This window comes from Phaethon aethereus, assembly GCF_964289735.1.
Source record: "Phaethon aethereus genome assembly, chromosome: 15".
Taxonomy (NCBI): domain Eukaryota; kingdom Metazoa; phylum Chordata; class Aves; order Phaethontiformes; family Phaethontidae; genus Phaethon; species Phaethon aethereus.
This window is the reverse complement of record NC_138591.1, coordinates 16,967,468-16,981,173: the sequence shown is the minus strand read 5'-3', so window position 1 is coordinate 16,981,173 and position 13,706 is coordinate 16,967,468. Positions and strand designations below refer to the sequence as shown.

At 67.5% G+C, this 13,706-nt stretch overlaps 2 protein-coding genes across 2 annotated transcripts in view; one reads left to right on the top strand and one right to left on the bottom strand.

The window, feature by feature from the left end:
• Positions 1–13,706, top strand: part of LOC309410407 (coronin-7-like) — a gene marked incomplete at its 5' end in the record, with an annotated part of 37,869 nt that overhangs the window by 17,453 nt on the left and 6,710 nt on the right. Inside the window, one exon of the mRNA XM_082006789.1 lies at positions 13,466–13,520. Within this exon, the coding sequence (XP_081862915.1) occupies positions 13,466–13,520 (55 nt within the window). The remainder of the gene's footprint in view (positions 1–13,465; positions 13,521–13,706) is intronic.
• On the bottom strand, positions 4,965–7,027 carry VASN (vasorin; the record flags this gene model as incomplete). The annotated part of the gene is made up of 1 exon (XM_082006877.1): positions 4,965–7,027. Exon 1 carries the CDS (start codon positions 6,975–6,977, stop codon positions 4,965–4,967), a length of 2,013 nt encoding a protein of 670 aa, XP_081863003.1. The 5' UTR covers positions 6,978–7,027.

The window sequence follows — 13,706 nt, the reverse complement described above, 5'->3', positions numbered from 1 at the left end:
CGGCAGGAAAGGGAGCCCGCGTCCCCACCGCGTCCCCACCGCGTCGCTGCCACGCCCTGCCGCCGGGACCCATGCCCGCCGAGCCGGCACCGTGCGTCCCGGGCACCCTGGGACACCCCACAGCGGGGCCGTGGAGCGCCCCGAGGTGGGGGACACCCCCAGCGTGCCCACCCCGATGCCCACAGCTGCACCGAACCCCGCGGGGTGGCTGCGCCCCTGCCCAGCATCCACAGGGGAAGAGGGCAGAGAGTGGGGGGCACCGGCCCCATTCACCCCATGGGGTGAATGCATTTTGGGGGGTTCCCCCATCCCAAATCCTCAGCAGGAAAGATCTCTGCGACCGTGTAAACCTCATTTTCAAAGCACCCCGGCTGTGCCGAGCACCGTGCTCAGGGGCTGACCCCGCTGCCGATGCCCAGACCCCCTGAGGGGGCCAGCGGCGGGCACGGGTGGCCCCGGCCTCTCTCCGCGCCGCGGCCCTCAACGTGCCGCCTTCGGGTGCCCGCCGCTCCCTTCAACTCGGGTTTTGTCTTCCCGGCCCCCTTTAATTAGATCAAGGAGCAGCAGAGCAGGAGCCAGGAAGGGGACTCAATAGGTTATTGTTGCCCTAAATTGTAACCAGCACCGGCGGGGTTGGGTTACCGGCTCCGACTCGGGGTCAGCGACCAGACCCCGCTGCCGCGCGCCCGGCGGCTGGCGCAGCGCTGCCCGGGGACGGTGCCGCCACCGCGCCGGGGCCAGCGAGAACAGCAGCTCTCTTGTGTCGCCGCATCTTTCAGCATCCCAAAAATGTCCCCGGGGAGGCTGGGGGTGCCCCCTCGCCGAGCAGGGGAGCAGGCAGCTGTCTGCCCACACCGCGGCCGGCTCGGGGCTGTGGCTGGGTCCGTAGGGCCGAAGTGACCGGGTGTGCAAAGGTGGCAGGGAGCGGTGTCCCCATGGCATGTGCTGGGCCGGTCCCCATGGGGCCGGATGGCAGTGGGGGCTGAGAGATGGGGACGGCCGGACCCCCACCGCCCTTCACAGTGCAAAGTCCACCAGAGCTGAGATGTGCCGGAGCTGGGACCTGCCTGGGATCTGGGGCTGTGTGGCTCCCCCAGTGCTGGAGCAGGACATGGAGGGGCCTGGGGGGGTTCCCCAAGGACGTGGCCCAGGGGTGCTCAGCCCCCCCACACCCGCCCCACTGCCCCTGCCCCAGCCAAAGCCGGTGGCCAAGCCGGCTCCCAGGGACCGGGCTTGCAGCCCCGGCATCTCCCGGCTCCAGCCCTCAGGTGCACCGAGGCACGTGATCCCACCGAGGCAACGTGTCCCACCGTCACCCTGCCACCCCTCCCTGGCCACCAGCTGTAACGGGACCTCGGTGGCCGGTCCTGCTCCCAGCCCGCCCGGCCCTGGGCACCCTGCACCTTTTCCTGGGACTTAGCAGCCCTTTTGGGTCATGCTGGGCGTTCCGGGGGTCTCTGGCAACACCCACCCCAGTCAGGTCTCGGTGGCAGATAGGGATGTCCCCATCCTCGTCCCCCCTCCTCCCACGGGTGCCTGGGCTGGCTTGCCGTCAGTGGGGAAGGGGCTTTCCCTGCTGCTCCCGCTTGCCTGCCAAGCCCGGACCCGAGGAGGGGGGAAGGGGCCACCCCATCAGGGGCCACCCCAGCGGGACCCGTCCCCGTGGGGCGAGATGCTCCTGGGTGACCGCACGAAGGGGTTAACGCCAGGACGGCCGCCCGGCCCCGCTGCCTGCTCCGGTAATTACGGCGTGTAAAAATAGCCCGGTGCCGCGGACGGGGCCACTTGGGCGGGAAGGCAGCGAGCGGCGGCAGCGTCGAAATCGCTCCCAGATGGGCCACGGCCTCGGCCCACCGCCTCCTCCATGGCCGACCGGCACGCCCCGGCCTCCCCAGCTTCCCAGGAAGCCGGCGGGATTTCTGCCTCTCCACAAGCCCTTCCTAGCAGCCCACACGTCGCGGCAGCACGTGGGGCTGTGGGATGGGCGCACGCCTGCTCTGGCCCCAGGGGAGCGGGATTGGGGACCCCCAGCACCGAGGCAGCATGTCCCCCCAGGGCTCTGCTCCGGCCGTGGGGACCTGGGGCACCCAGGGGACCAGGCTTTGGTTTCCATGGGGCCGTGACCGGGGCCAGGGACGAGGCCAGAGACCTCCAGGCTTGCAGCCATCGTGGTGCAGGCAGGGCACTGCCTGCACCAGGCAGTGCTGGGGGCAGCGGGACTTGCCCCAGTGAAGCTGGCAGCTCCTCCTGTTGTGGCTCCCCACTGAGCCCCCCATCCTGCCCGGTGGCTTCTGGCCGGGGGTCTCGGTTACCAGCCCCGCTGGATCGTACAGCGAGAAGGATCTTTTTTTTTTTTGGGTTCATTTCAGGGGGTTTTGCAATCCTTCCCCAGCGCTGATTCAGCTCGCAGGAATTAGCACCGCACGATGTGCCGCTCGGAGCCGCGCCAGGGCTGGCAGCGGGCAGGGGGACTTTTGCGCTCGGTTTGGGAAGCCACGGGGGCTCGGGGGCTGGAAGGGCACATTTTGGGCACTGCCGAGCTCCCGTGGACCCGCCTGGGTGCAGCTGTGGGTGTCTGCGGTGGGGCGGTTTGAGCCCCACGGGGTGCTAAGCCCTGCCCTGGCCGCAGCATCCCCGTACCCCTCCGTGCCCAGGCCAAGCCCCGCTGCTCCCCTTGTGCTGCCCCAGCCCCCTCCCCACACCTCCCGGCCGGCGCCCGGCTCTGCTGAGCCGCCCCAAAAACCTTGGCTCGGGGCTTCCCGGCTGCGCTGCACCTGCCAAAGACAAGCCCCAGCTTTGCTCCCGCCGTGCCGGGGCAGCCGGTGTGGCATCGCTTTGGAGCTGCCGGAAGCACCCCAGGAGCAATGGGACCTGCCGAGGGGTCGTGGGGGTCCCCCTGCAAACCTCCAGTTAATTGCAAGTGGGGAGAACAGCTTCGTTAGGGGAAGCTTATCGTGAAGCCAAGCAGCAGGGGGGAAAGCGAGGGCCCCCGCCAGGTCCCTGCTGCCGGTCCCTTGTGGCCCGGTGCCGGTGAGGGGACATGCAGGGGCTGAGCCAGCGCCCGGGAGGGCTCAGGGGGCTGCGGCGGCGGCCGGCTGAAGGCACCCGGCGCGAGGCCACAGCTCCACCGGGGACTTTTCTCCTCTCTTCCTCGCGGGGCTGGAAAATATACAAAGCTCGCAGTGAAAATATTTACACAGCAGCAATTTTCAGAGGAATTTGGGATGTTAATTTGAAAAATCTGTGGGGAGAGGACCACAATGGGCCCTTTGAGCGGGCGAGCGTGGCCATCGCACCGACCCGCCCGCGCCAGCGAGGGGCCCCTCCTGCCGCTGCGCCGGCCCTAATGGGAGCCAGCCCTGCCGGAAGCCCACCTGGGAGCCGGGGGGGCCAGCCCAGACGGCCCCTGCCACCACCCTGCGCCCCTAATTGCATCCAGAGCTGCTCCCTCCCGCCCTCGGCCCCAGGCGAGCGGGACCGGGGCGCTTGCGGGGTCAGGGCCGTATCCTGCGGCAGAGCGGTGCCTCCCGAAGAGCTGGCGGCCCCCGGTGCGGCCGGCAGCTCGCGCGGCACGGCAGTGACCCTCGGCTCTGCTGGCGGCAGCCACGGCGCTTCAGCCCACTTTTGCTCATTCTCTCCAAATCAAACATACCTCGGCGGGCAGGGCCCCAACCTGGAAAATTCCAGCCTGAAAGATAAAGGATTGGAAAACGATTAAAACCAGAGGGTTGGAGCAGAAACCACTTGGCAGCGGGAACCTGCCGAGCGCCGGCTCCCAGCCCTCCCTGCCGCGGCCAGCACACGAAAACGGCTGTTCTTGGGGCCGGGCGGTGGGGGCTCGCTGCGGGGGCCCCAAGCCTTGGCTCCGGCTGCAGCCCCTGCTTCGGGGGGACTGAGCGGGCTGACACTTGTCACGGGCGCTTTGGGGGTCCCGGTGCCGCCGCGGGGTGACGTCAGGAGGTTATGGAGGTTGCGCTGGGCTGTTTGTCCCGCAGCTGGCCCCGGAGCCATCTGGCAGGCGCGGAGGGATGAAGTAAGGCTGGATGATGCGCAGGGCAGGGGCTGATTCGAAAACCGTGGCCTCTGTTTTGGGAACACCTCCCGAGCGCCCGCGGTGGGGGGCAGTGCAGAAGCCTCCCCCCCTCCACCGCCTTGACTCATCCCGGCGCTCGCCAACAACAACGGGAGGACGCGGACGACCTTCCCGCTCCTCCGCAGGGGACGCGCCGCGCTGCCCGTACCACTGCCCGCAAGCCAGGGCGAGACAGGCGGCGTCTGCAAAAGCGCTCGGGGTTACACAGAGGTTTTCGTTGTTGTTATTTTAATTTTTTTTTTTTTTTTTTTTTTTTTTTACAAAAAGACACCCTTCTGGTCTGCCTTACAAAAGAGATGTACACAAACCTGTACTAGGGAAAAAAAAAAGTTTTCCCAGAAGAAATGGGAAATAACCGTGTATAAATATTCTCTCTGAGTTTTTAAAGCTTCAATTCCCGGTTTGCCTGCTCGGTGCTTCCTCTGGCCCGGGGGTCCCGAGGGTCCCAGCACCTCGGCCGGGCCTTATTGCTCACATCAGCTTCCAGGGAGTCGAGAGTCACAGGCCATGCTCCGCTAAAGGACCCTTGTTACCAGCACGTGGATGTCCCTTAGCCAAGTCACTGGCAGCTTTCTTTTTAGCAGTAGCTAAAAAAAGCCCACCCAAACCCTAAGTTAAAAACCCAAACCCCCTCTCTTTCACTACCCATGTTCTACGTAGAGTCACAGAAATCAAGGCACTGAGCGGTAAAATTAGTGTCTCCTCCTGAAGCGTGGCAGCCTCTCGGAAATTGCACGTTATGGGTTTGGGGTTTTTCTGCCTTAATTCAGTTAACTCCTTGCCCCGGACGGACATGGCCGGGTGCCGCCGCCAGAGCTCAACCCTCGTCTGTCCAGGGCTCCCCTCGCCCGGCAGCCTCGTCCCGCCTGGCTCAGAAATAGGAGGGTTTGAGCCCTGGGCTGTTGTTGTTGCTGGGGTAGTGCGACTGCATCAGCGGGACCTCGCACTCGGAGCCGCCGGAAAGCATCGTCGCCTCCGGCACCTTGCGGCCGTGGCTGCTCAAATCCCCATTTTCCAGGCAGGCTTTCACCCCCTCCAGCTCCAGCGGGCTGGCGTCCACCCCGGTGCTGGCATGCGCCTTCACCCGGCGGTGCCGGCAGTAGTACGTGCCAGCGGTCACCACCACCACCAGCAGCAGCATGGCGGCCAGCGCGGGGACGATCATCAGGGTGAGGTTGCTGTCCTTGCTCTGGGTGACGGGGGAGTGCTGCTGGTGGCTCACCGGCAAGGTCTGGGCCTCAGCGCAGTGCTCCTCCTTGGAGACCTTCTCCCCCAGGGGCCCGATGCAGACGCGGTAGGTGCAGTTGGGTTTCAGTGCCCGTACCGTGTACTCCGAGAGCGAAGCCGGCAAACGCAGCATCACCGGCCGCTTGTCCGGCCCAGAGAGATTTCGATAGCTCAGGCGGATGCCTTTCAGCTGCGCTTTGGACTGGATGTAGTTCTGCAAGTCCACTCGGAGGGAGGTGCTGCTGACCTGCGCGATGCTGATCCGCCGGCTGGGCGGTGGGGCCTGCGTGGCTGGGGATGGCGTCGTCCCCCTCGCCTCCACCTGGCAGTACGCCCCGGTGAAGCCCAGCGGGCACAGGCACTCCAGGTGGTTTTGGGCACCCAGGTGGCAGGTGCCGCCGTTCAGACACGTGCGAGGGGGACAGATGGGCTGTGGGGGGCTGGTGGGGGCCGGGGGGCCGCTGAAGGGCACCAGCGTGGAGCTGCCCTGGGGGACCCTGGCCCCGGGGGTGGGAGCGGCAGTGCTGGGCTGCGGCACCGGGCGGCTGCTGGTGGGGAGCGGTGCAGGCAGCAGCAGCATGGTGGTGTGCAGGGTGGTGGTGGTGGTGGTGGTGGTGGGGCAGCCAAAGTCAGCGTACTGCAGGTGGTGGAGGAGCTTGCCGGAGTTTTTGGGGGGGAAGTGGCAGCGCGTCTCCTCGGGCCGCCGGAGGACAACGCTGCTGGCATTCACCCACTGCACCAGCCAGCTCATCTGGCAAATGCAGTTGAAGGGGTTGCCGGCGGCTGTCACGGCCCGCAGCCTGGGGAAGAAGCCGGAGAAGTCCCGAGGGATGGTGTTGATGTTGAGGTTGCTGATGTCCAGCTCCTGGAGGTTGTGAAGGTTGTGGAAGTCCTCCACTGGCAGCTGGGAGATGCGGGCGTTGCCAGCCAGGCTGAGCTTGGTGAGGCTCCCCAGCCGCCGCAGCACTGCTGGGACGCGCTCCAGCAGGTTGTCAGAGACATCTAGCTCGTGGAGGTTGTTCTGGGCCTGGAAGAGCTCCTCGTTTAAGCTCGTCAGGCCCAGCCCAGCGATCTTCAGGGACTCGATGTTGACGGCATGGAAGGCCCCTGGTGCAATGGTGGGGATCTTGTTCCAGCTGATGTCCAGCAGCAGGAGGTTGGGCAGGTCGAGGGGGGGCACAGCCCAGAGCTGGTTGTTCTGCAGCTTCAGCTCCAGCAGGTTCTCCAGCGTGTCGAAGGCTGCGGCGTGGATGTGCTGGATCCTGTTCTTCTGCAGGTAGAGCCGCTCCAGCAGCCGCAGCCCATGGAAGGTCTCGTTGGTGATCTCCTGCAGCTGGTTGGAGGACAGGTCCAAGTTGACGAGCTCCGTCAGGGGCTGGAAGATGTTTTTCTGGATGCTGGTGATCTTGTTTTGTGAGAGGTCCAGGAGCTGGAGGGCGGGCAGGCCTGCAAAGCTGTCCTCACTGAGCATTGTGATGCCGTTCTCAAAGACGTAGAGGGAGAGGGTGTTGGGGGGCAGCCCCCGGGGCACGGTGTGGCCCCGTCTGGCCGCGCACAGGATGGTCCTGGGGTCTTGGCACTGGCAGCCCGTGGGACACGCCCCAGCCAGCTCCCCAGGGGCCATGAGAAGCAGCGTGCAAAGGATCAGCTGGTTCATGGTGTCAGCTCTGCGGGAGAGAGAAACCCAGCCAAGGTTAGGGGCCAGGCCCTGCCGGGGGGCAGATCCCAGGCTGGCAGGGCCATGGGATGCCTCAGACGCCCCCCCTACCCCTGCTGGAGTGCAAGAGCCATCTCCTCGTGTCCTGCCCGGGACCCTCCAGCCCCAAAGGGACCACGGAGGGAGCAGGAAAGTCCCCACCATGCTCCTGCCTCCTCGGCGCTGCTGCGGCCTGGGACAGAGCCAGCGAGAGTGAAGTGGCAAGTGGGCTGCCCACCCCAGCCCTGCGCTCTCCCTGGACCCCCAGGATTTAGGGACATGGTACCTTTGCATGCCTCAGGCTCTACCATGTGCCACATCCCTCTGGCTTTGGCCTGGCCTTTTGGTACCGTCTCTGGTGGTGCACCAAGACCCGCCCCAGCTGCTCTCGGCAGGGTGCAAATCAAACATGGGGGATGCGGAGCAGAGCACCCGATCGAGGGGGTGGGAGCCTGGCTGGCCTTTCTGGGACACCAAGCTCAGCTTAACCCTTCACTTGTGCCACCGTCCTGGTGGCTGCACCCACAGGGTCTGCTCCTGCCCGGATCGCCAGCGGTAGCAATCCCCCTCAGGGACGGGGGCACCCAGGGGTGGCCTAGGCAGAGGCTGTGGAGCCAAAGGAGCCCCACGGGTCCCCCCTGCACCCTGATTCAGAGTCAGCTCCTGTCCCATGGGGGCCGCGGGTCACCTTGCTGTTCCCCTCCCTGCTGGCACCCCGGGGACCTGGCACAGCACCCTGGGCTGTGTCCTCATCCCTCTGGCACGGGGACAGCAGGGATGGAGAGGAGGATGCTCCTGGGGTAAGGCTGTAACCAGCCCTGCCCCAGCCCTGCCGCGGGTGCCACAGCTGATGTCGCTGCTCCGGCAGTGGCTGGCTCTTCTCTCAACCCCCTCTTTCAGCCCTTTTAATGACACTCCTAATTAGCCCGGGCGAACAGGGTGGTGGTGGGATGCTGGGCTGGGGACCTGACATCTCCTGCCACCCCATCTCAGGGGTGCGTGGAGGTGGCAGCAGGGGGTCCCCAGGCAGAGAAGAGGCAGGCTCCGGAGGCTGCCGTCAGCAACCCTGCCCTGCCAGCCCTTTCCCCAGCCACCGCCACCTCCACCTCCTCCCCTGCTCCGAGCTGTTCGTAGCTCCAGGCAGCCCCCCGCCTGCGGCTCACAAGGGGCCCCCTCCATGCGCGGGGGGCTGCCGGGTTGCGCAGCAGCGCGTGCCGCCTGCCCCGGCTGCCCCTCCGCCATGGGGGGCCCTGTCCCGGCTGCGCCGGCGGTGCAGGGACGCTACGACCTGCACCGTGAGGGTCTGGACCTGTGCTGCGTTCGCCTGCAGAGCCCCCCCTGCAGAGCGGCACGGGCGCGCGCCCACAGCCGGACGGGGTTAGCACGGCAGTCGGCTCCATCCTGGCCTCTTCCCAGGGTGGGGTGCACCCGAGGGTGGGGTGCGCCCGCGCCGCTGGGCAGGGTCACCACAACAGCCTGAGTCACTTGGCCCAACTGGCCCTGCCCTGCCGTGACCTGTGCCGTCAGCCCCCCGATGCCGGGGAGGAGCTGTGCCGCGTCCAGGGGGTTACCGTCACCGAGTTCCCTCCCTGGCACCCCCAGCTCAGCTCCCAGCCCGCTCCCCGATGCTGCTGCCAGGTCCCGCCACACCCCCACACCACAGCCAAGCCGTCAGTGCCCGGCATGAGGACTGAGCAGAGCCAAAATAGTGTCGTGGAGCCCTTGTGAAGAGCTTTTTGGGGCTAAGGGGGCTGGGGGCAGACCCAGTGCCCCTCACCACCGTGCCAGCCCTCGAGGCGGCTCCGACCGCCCAAAGATGCTGGCTGGCAGGCAAAGCCCTGGGCGCAGGGTGCCGGGCATGCCTGTGGTGCCGCCGCCGTGCCATGCCGCCCCGGTGGGCAGTGCCGGAGAGGGGCCAGGCCTGCGGGAGGCTGGCGAGGCCAGCATTGGTTTTGCAATGCCAGGGTCGGGTTTCGCTGACGTGTCCCGTGCTGCAACCAGCTGCTGACTCCAAGTCTCTCTCGTCCCTTTAATTACGCTGGCATTTCCTCCCCTCCCCGCCTGCCAGGCTCCCCACTCCCGGCAGGTTCGGCCAGCCTGGCCACGGCCACGCATCCCCGCTTCACCACGAGCGCCGGGCAGGCCGGCGCTGTTGCTCCATCGACACGCCTCCGCCACCTCTCCCTTGGCATCATCCCGCTCCGCCGGCACACGCCGGCATCCCGCCCTCATGCCCTGATGCTATTTCAAGGCAGCGAGAGGTTAACCCGGCCCAGGCTTGCTCAGCCGGGGTGCTTGGCCCTCTAAAATGGGGGGCAGGGGAACAGCCTCCTCAGGTCCTGGAGGGGTCCCCGAGGGTGGAGCAGGGGCCCCGGTGCTGCTGGAGGTGTTAGGACTGCTCTGCCAGCAGCCTGCTGCTGCCTTGGCTGGGCTCCTCCGTGCCTGCACCGCAGATATTTGCCGAATTATTCATATTTTCCGGCTGTGGGGAGGATCTGGGCTCAGATTCCCCCACTCCCAGCTCAGCCTTTCCCTGCCAGCCTACTGGGGTGGGAGCGCCGTGTCTCCCCTCCCTGCCTGCAGCCCCCCGGGCCGGGCTGTCCCGCTGCCTGCCCGGGGTGAGGGTCTCTGCACTTTGCACCCGCCACGTTTTAAGGACGAGGCCGATGCCGACCCCACACTGCAGGGTGACACCCACAGAAGACGGGCTGGAGGAGCCCTCCTGGGGGTCCCTGCCCTTCCCTGCCACTCGGGGATGCAGCCGTTCCCCCCGGGGAACCAAGCACGGCCGGGATGTCCCTTCCCGCCCCGGCGAGCAAGGCCCTGCGGCTGAACAAAGCCATGGTTGTTGCCGGCAGGCCGGCCGGTGGGCTGCCTCCACGGCCGGTGGGCACCGGCACAGGCAGGATGGGGGCCCTGCATGAAGCCAGGCCCTGGGCTCTGTCCTCATCACTGCTGAGAGGGACACGGTGCCTTCACCCGGCACGATGCAGACGCTGCTCCCTTTTTCCTTGCGCCGCCACTCACCGCCCCCAAAAACAAGCCCATGTCAGCACATGCCCCCTCCCGAGATTCAGCCAGGGGGATGCAGGATTAAGCCCTTAATCCTCCTCCCTTTCAACCCACCCTGCGCTGCTGCAGCTCCCACCTCCTTCCCGGGCTCCCCTCCCTATTTAATTAAAGTTTCCGCAGCAGCCCCGGAGGAATGCAGGCCTGGTTATTGCATTCCCCAGGGCGCTCTCCGGCCCCTCCGTCCCACTCCTGCCCCTTTGACCCGGCCGCCGCTCCCCGGCTCAGGTGCCGGCAAGGAGAAAAACCAGCAGAGCTGCTTTACCAGCAGCCAAACTGCCTCCGGAGGAACCCGAATGCCGGCGAAGGTTGGGAGGAGGCCGGCGATGCTGCCACGCGCGGCCCCGGCAGCACGGGCAGATTCCTACGGCATGACTGGGGTGGCCGTGGCTGTCCCCGAGCGCTTCCTCCTGCCGCGTCCCGCTGGCAGAGCCAGCCGGGCAGGCAGCGCTTGCGTCAGGGCCACCCGGTGAGGCCACCCGGCCTTGGCGTGGTGCGGGGAAAAATAGTAATTAGTGTGATCCTTGACAGCGGCACTGCCCAGCGCCGTGTGGGCAGCGGCACGGCCCCGGCTGGGTCAGGCCAGTCCAGCTGCCCCAGTCCCAGTAGGATGAGACCTGCCAGCGTGGGGTACATCAGTGGGAGTGGGTATGCATGGGGGACACGAGTGGGGGGGTTTTGGTTGGGAAGAGAGGTCTTGTAACTGGAACATCTCTGCTGCGATACGCTAGCTCTCATGGCAGCTGCCAGCCTGGGAAGGGACACTTACCCCACGGTGGCCCAAAGCCACACCCAGAGAGGGTGACAGGGGCCAGCATCCCCCCAAGGCACACTGGGTGATGATGAAGCGCAGAGGGAGCTGGCAGCAGGAGAGGCAGTGGGGCATCCCTGCCGGCTGGCGGCCAGGCTGGCCGGTGGCCCTGCTGGCATGCATCCCTCTGCGCCAGCCGAGGGGAAACCCTCGCCGGTGCTGCCCAGGGACCCCACTCAGCCCCACAGTGGGTCAGTGACCCAGGACGCTGGCCCCCGAGGACAGGCAGGGCCAGGGCGGCCAAACCCCACCCTGGCCAAGCCCTCCGCTGAGGAGGGTGGTGGTGGCCACTGCTGCCAGCAGCTCCCACCTCTGCCTGATCCCAAAGGGCGAGCCCTGCTGCCACGTCTGCTGGGACAAGGCAAGCATGGGATCAGCCCAGGACCATGCCAGTCCTGTGCGGGTCCTGGAGCCCTTCTGCTGGCAGGGTGGGTCGCAGCCACCCAGCCACAGCTGGAGGGAGACGGGCTCCGCATTAGCCCCAGCCACATCTCTCCCCTTCCCCACGACAGAAGCAGCACCGGGCCCAGGTCCCTGGGCAAGACCCCAGCATGACCCATGGCAGGATAGGCACAGGCAGGGCTGGGGACATGGGGCCCTGCCTGCACCCTCGTCCCTGCCCATTGCAGTGCCATCACCCCAGCCCAGCCGAGGCCTTGTCATCAGCCCAGGGGACAGCTCAGTGCCCCCTGGCTCAGCCGAGGCCTCGGGGAGAGCAGGGCACACCAACCCCCGGCTGAGGCCTGGAGCGAGGTGCTGGCCCTGGGTGCCCTGCCTGCAGCCGAGGCGCGGGTGACACCCTGTCACCCGGGGAGGGCAGCCGGCGCCGGGTGCCCCGTGGCCCAGCCGAGGCCCACCGGGCCCCCTCAGCCCCGCCACCCTCCCTTGAGCCCACGGGTGCCCAGCAGAGGCCCCTTCCGCCCGTGGGCCGTCGCCTCACGAGCCCCCGGCCCCATGGCGAGGCGAGGGCCGGGGCAGCGGCGCCCGAGGACGCGGGACTCACCGGGCCGGGCCGGGCCGGGCCGGTCAGTCCATGATGATGGCGGCAGCAGTGGCGGTGGCGGCGGCGGCGGCCGGGCGGGCGCTCCCCTCTCTGGCGGCGCCGGGCGCGGGGGGCGGCTTTAAAACCGCGGGGGCGGAGCTTGCCCTCCCGCCGCCTTCCCATTGGCTGTGGGGAACAGGGGAGGAGGGGTGGGGCACTGCTGCCCCGAAGGCTCCGCCCTATGCGCACCTGGGGCCCGCCGGGGGGGGGGCGGGACCCCCGGGACCTCCGGGACCCCCCGGGGCTTCCACCGGACCTCCGGGACCCCCAGCAGCTCCGGGAGCCCCCAGAGTCATAGCAAGCCCCGGGATCCCGCGACCCGCGGCAGCGCCGCGAGACCCAGAACCCTCCAGGGGCCCCTCGGGACCTGCAGCATCCCTGGGGCCGGGGTACCTGGTGTGTATACACGGAGGTATAGGGGTAGGTATAGGTGCAGCCATAGGTACCTCCCTCATGTCCCCAGCATCCATGGGACCCCTGGCACCTCCGGCACCCCCTGGCTCTCCTGCTAACACCAGGGGCTGGGGGTCCTTGGCACCCTCAGGGACCCCCATATCCAGTGTACCCAGGGTAACCAGGGACCCCAGCACCCATGGGCCCCAGTACCCTGGTACCCCGGTAACCCCGTGCCCCTGGCAGCCGCAGAAGCCCCTGCCACCGGCTGCTGGGAGACGGGGGCAGTGGGTGGCCCTCACAGGGCTGCCCCATGCCCCGCTGACAGCAGAGCTGTGCCGAGCGCTGCAGGACAATGTTCCCGTTTGGCACCGCCAGGACAGCACGGGCCGGGCTGGGACAACCAGGCACCCGGCGTGCCCTTGTCCCAGCCCTGGGCCCCGGCGGTGGCGGCAGTGCTGGTGACGGTGACAGCAACCAGGCAGGGGACCCCGGTGCCTGCCACGGCCACCCCAGCAGTGTTTGCCTACCTTGTGCCAACAGTCCCGGGGCAGGACGGTGCCATACCGGCCACAGCCATCCCTTGTGCCATCCTGTGGCAGCACCAGGGTGTCCCTGCCATGGGGACTTGCTGGGGCAGGAGTGTGGCATAGCCTTGGTTTCACCGTATTTCCTCAGAGCCACATGGTGTAAAATACTGGCACGGCATGGCCCCCTCCACTTGGCACAGCCATAGAACCATGACCCGAAAGTAATAGATTGTCCCTTTGCTCTCTGCTGGCAGAGTTGCCTCCGGCCACCGAGCATCCCTAGCCATGGTCGCCTCCGGCCACCGAGCACCCGCCAGCCGCAGGCTGGCACAGGGTGCAGGACAGGGAGCGGGGACACGCTCCACCTGGCACAGCCCCGGCCACAGGGCGCTCCCGGGGCTGGCTGGCACTGCAGGTGCCGGGTGAGGCAGGCGGCGTGCCGGGGTGTGCCACGCGCCCACCCCAAACCGGCCCAGCCGGCCCAGCCGGCCCCAGGGTTCCCCTGCGGCTTGCCCAAGCGGGGCCGGGTGCCATCGCTGGGTGCAGGGTGCAGGGCTGGGAGCAGGATGAGTGCCCCCGGCTCAGCACCCTCCTTCCCTTGCAGGGCGGCCATCCCGCTGTACGATGCTGACACGGGGCTGCTGGTGCTGGCGGGGAAGGTGAGGTCCCACGGCAGTGGGGTGCAGGGGGCTACAGGAGGATGCAGAGGGGTGAGATGAGGTGCAGTGGGGTGTGGTGGGGTGCCACAGGACACAGCGGGGTGCAGTAGGGTGCGGAAGGATGCAGTGAGGTGCATGTGGGTGCAGCGGGGTACATGTGGGTGCGGTGGGGAGCTCCCCACAGCC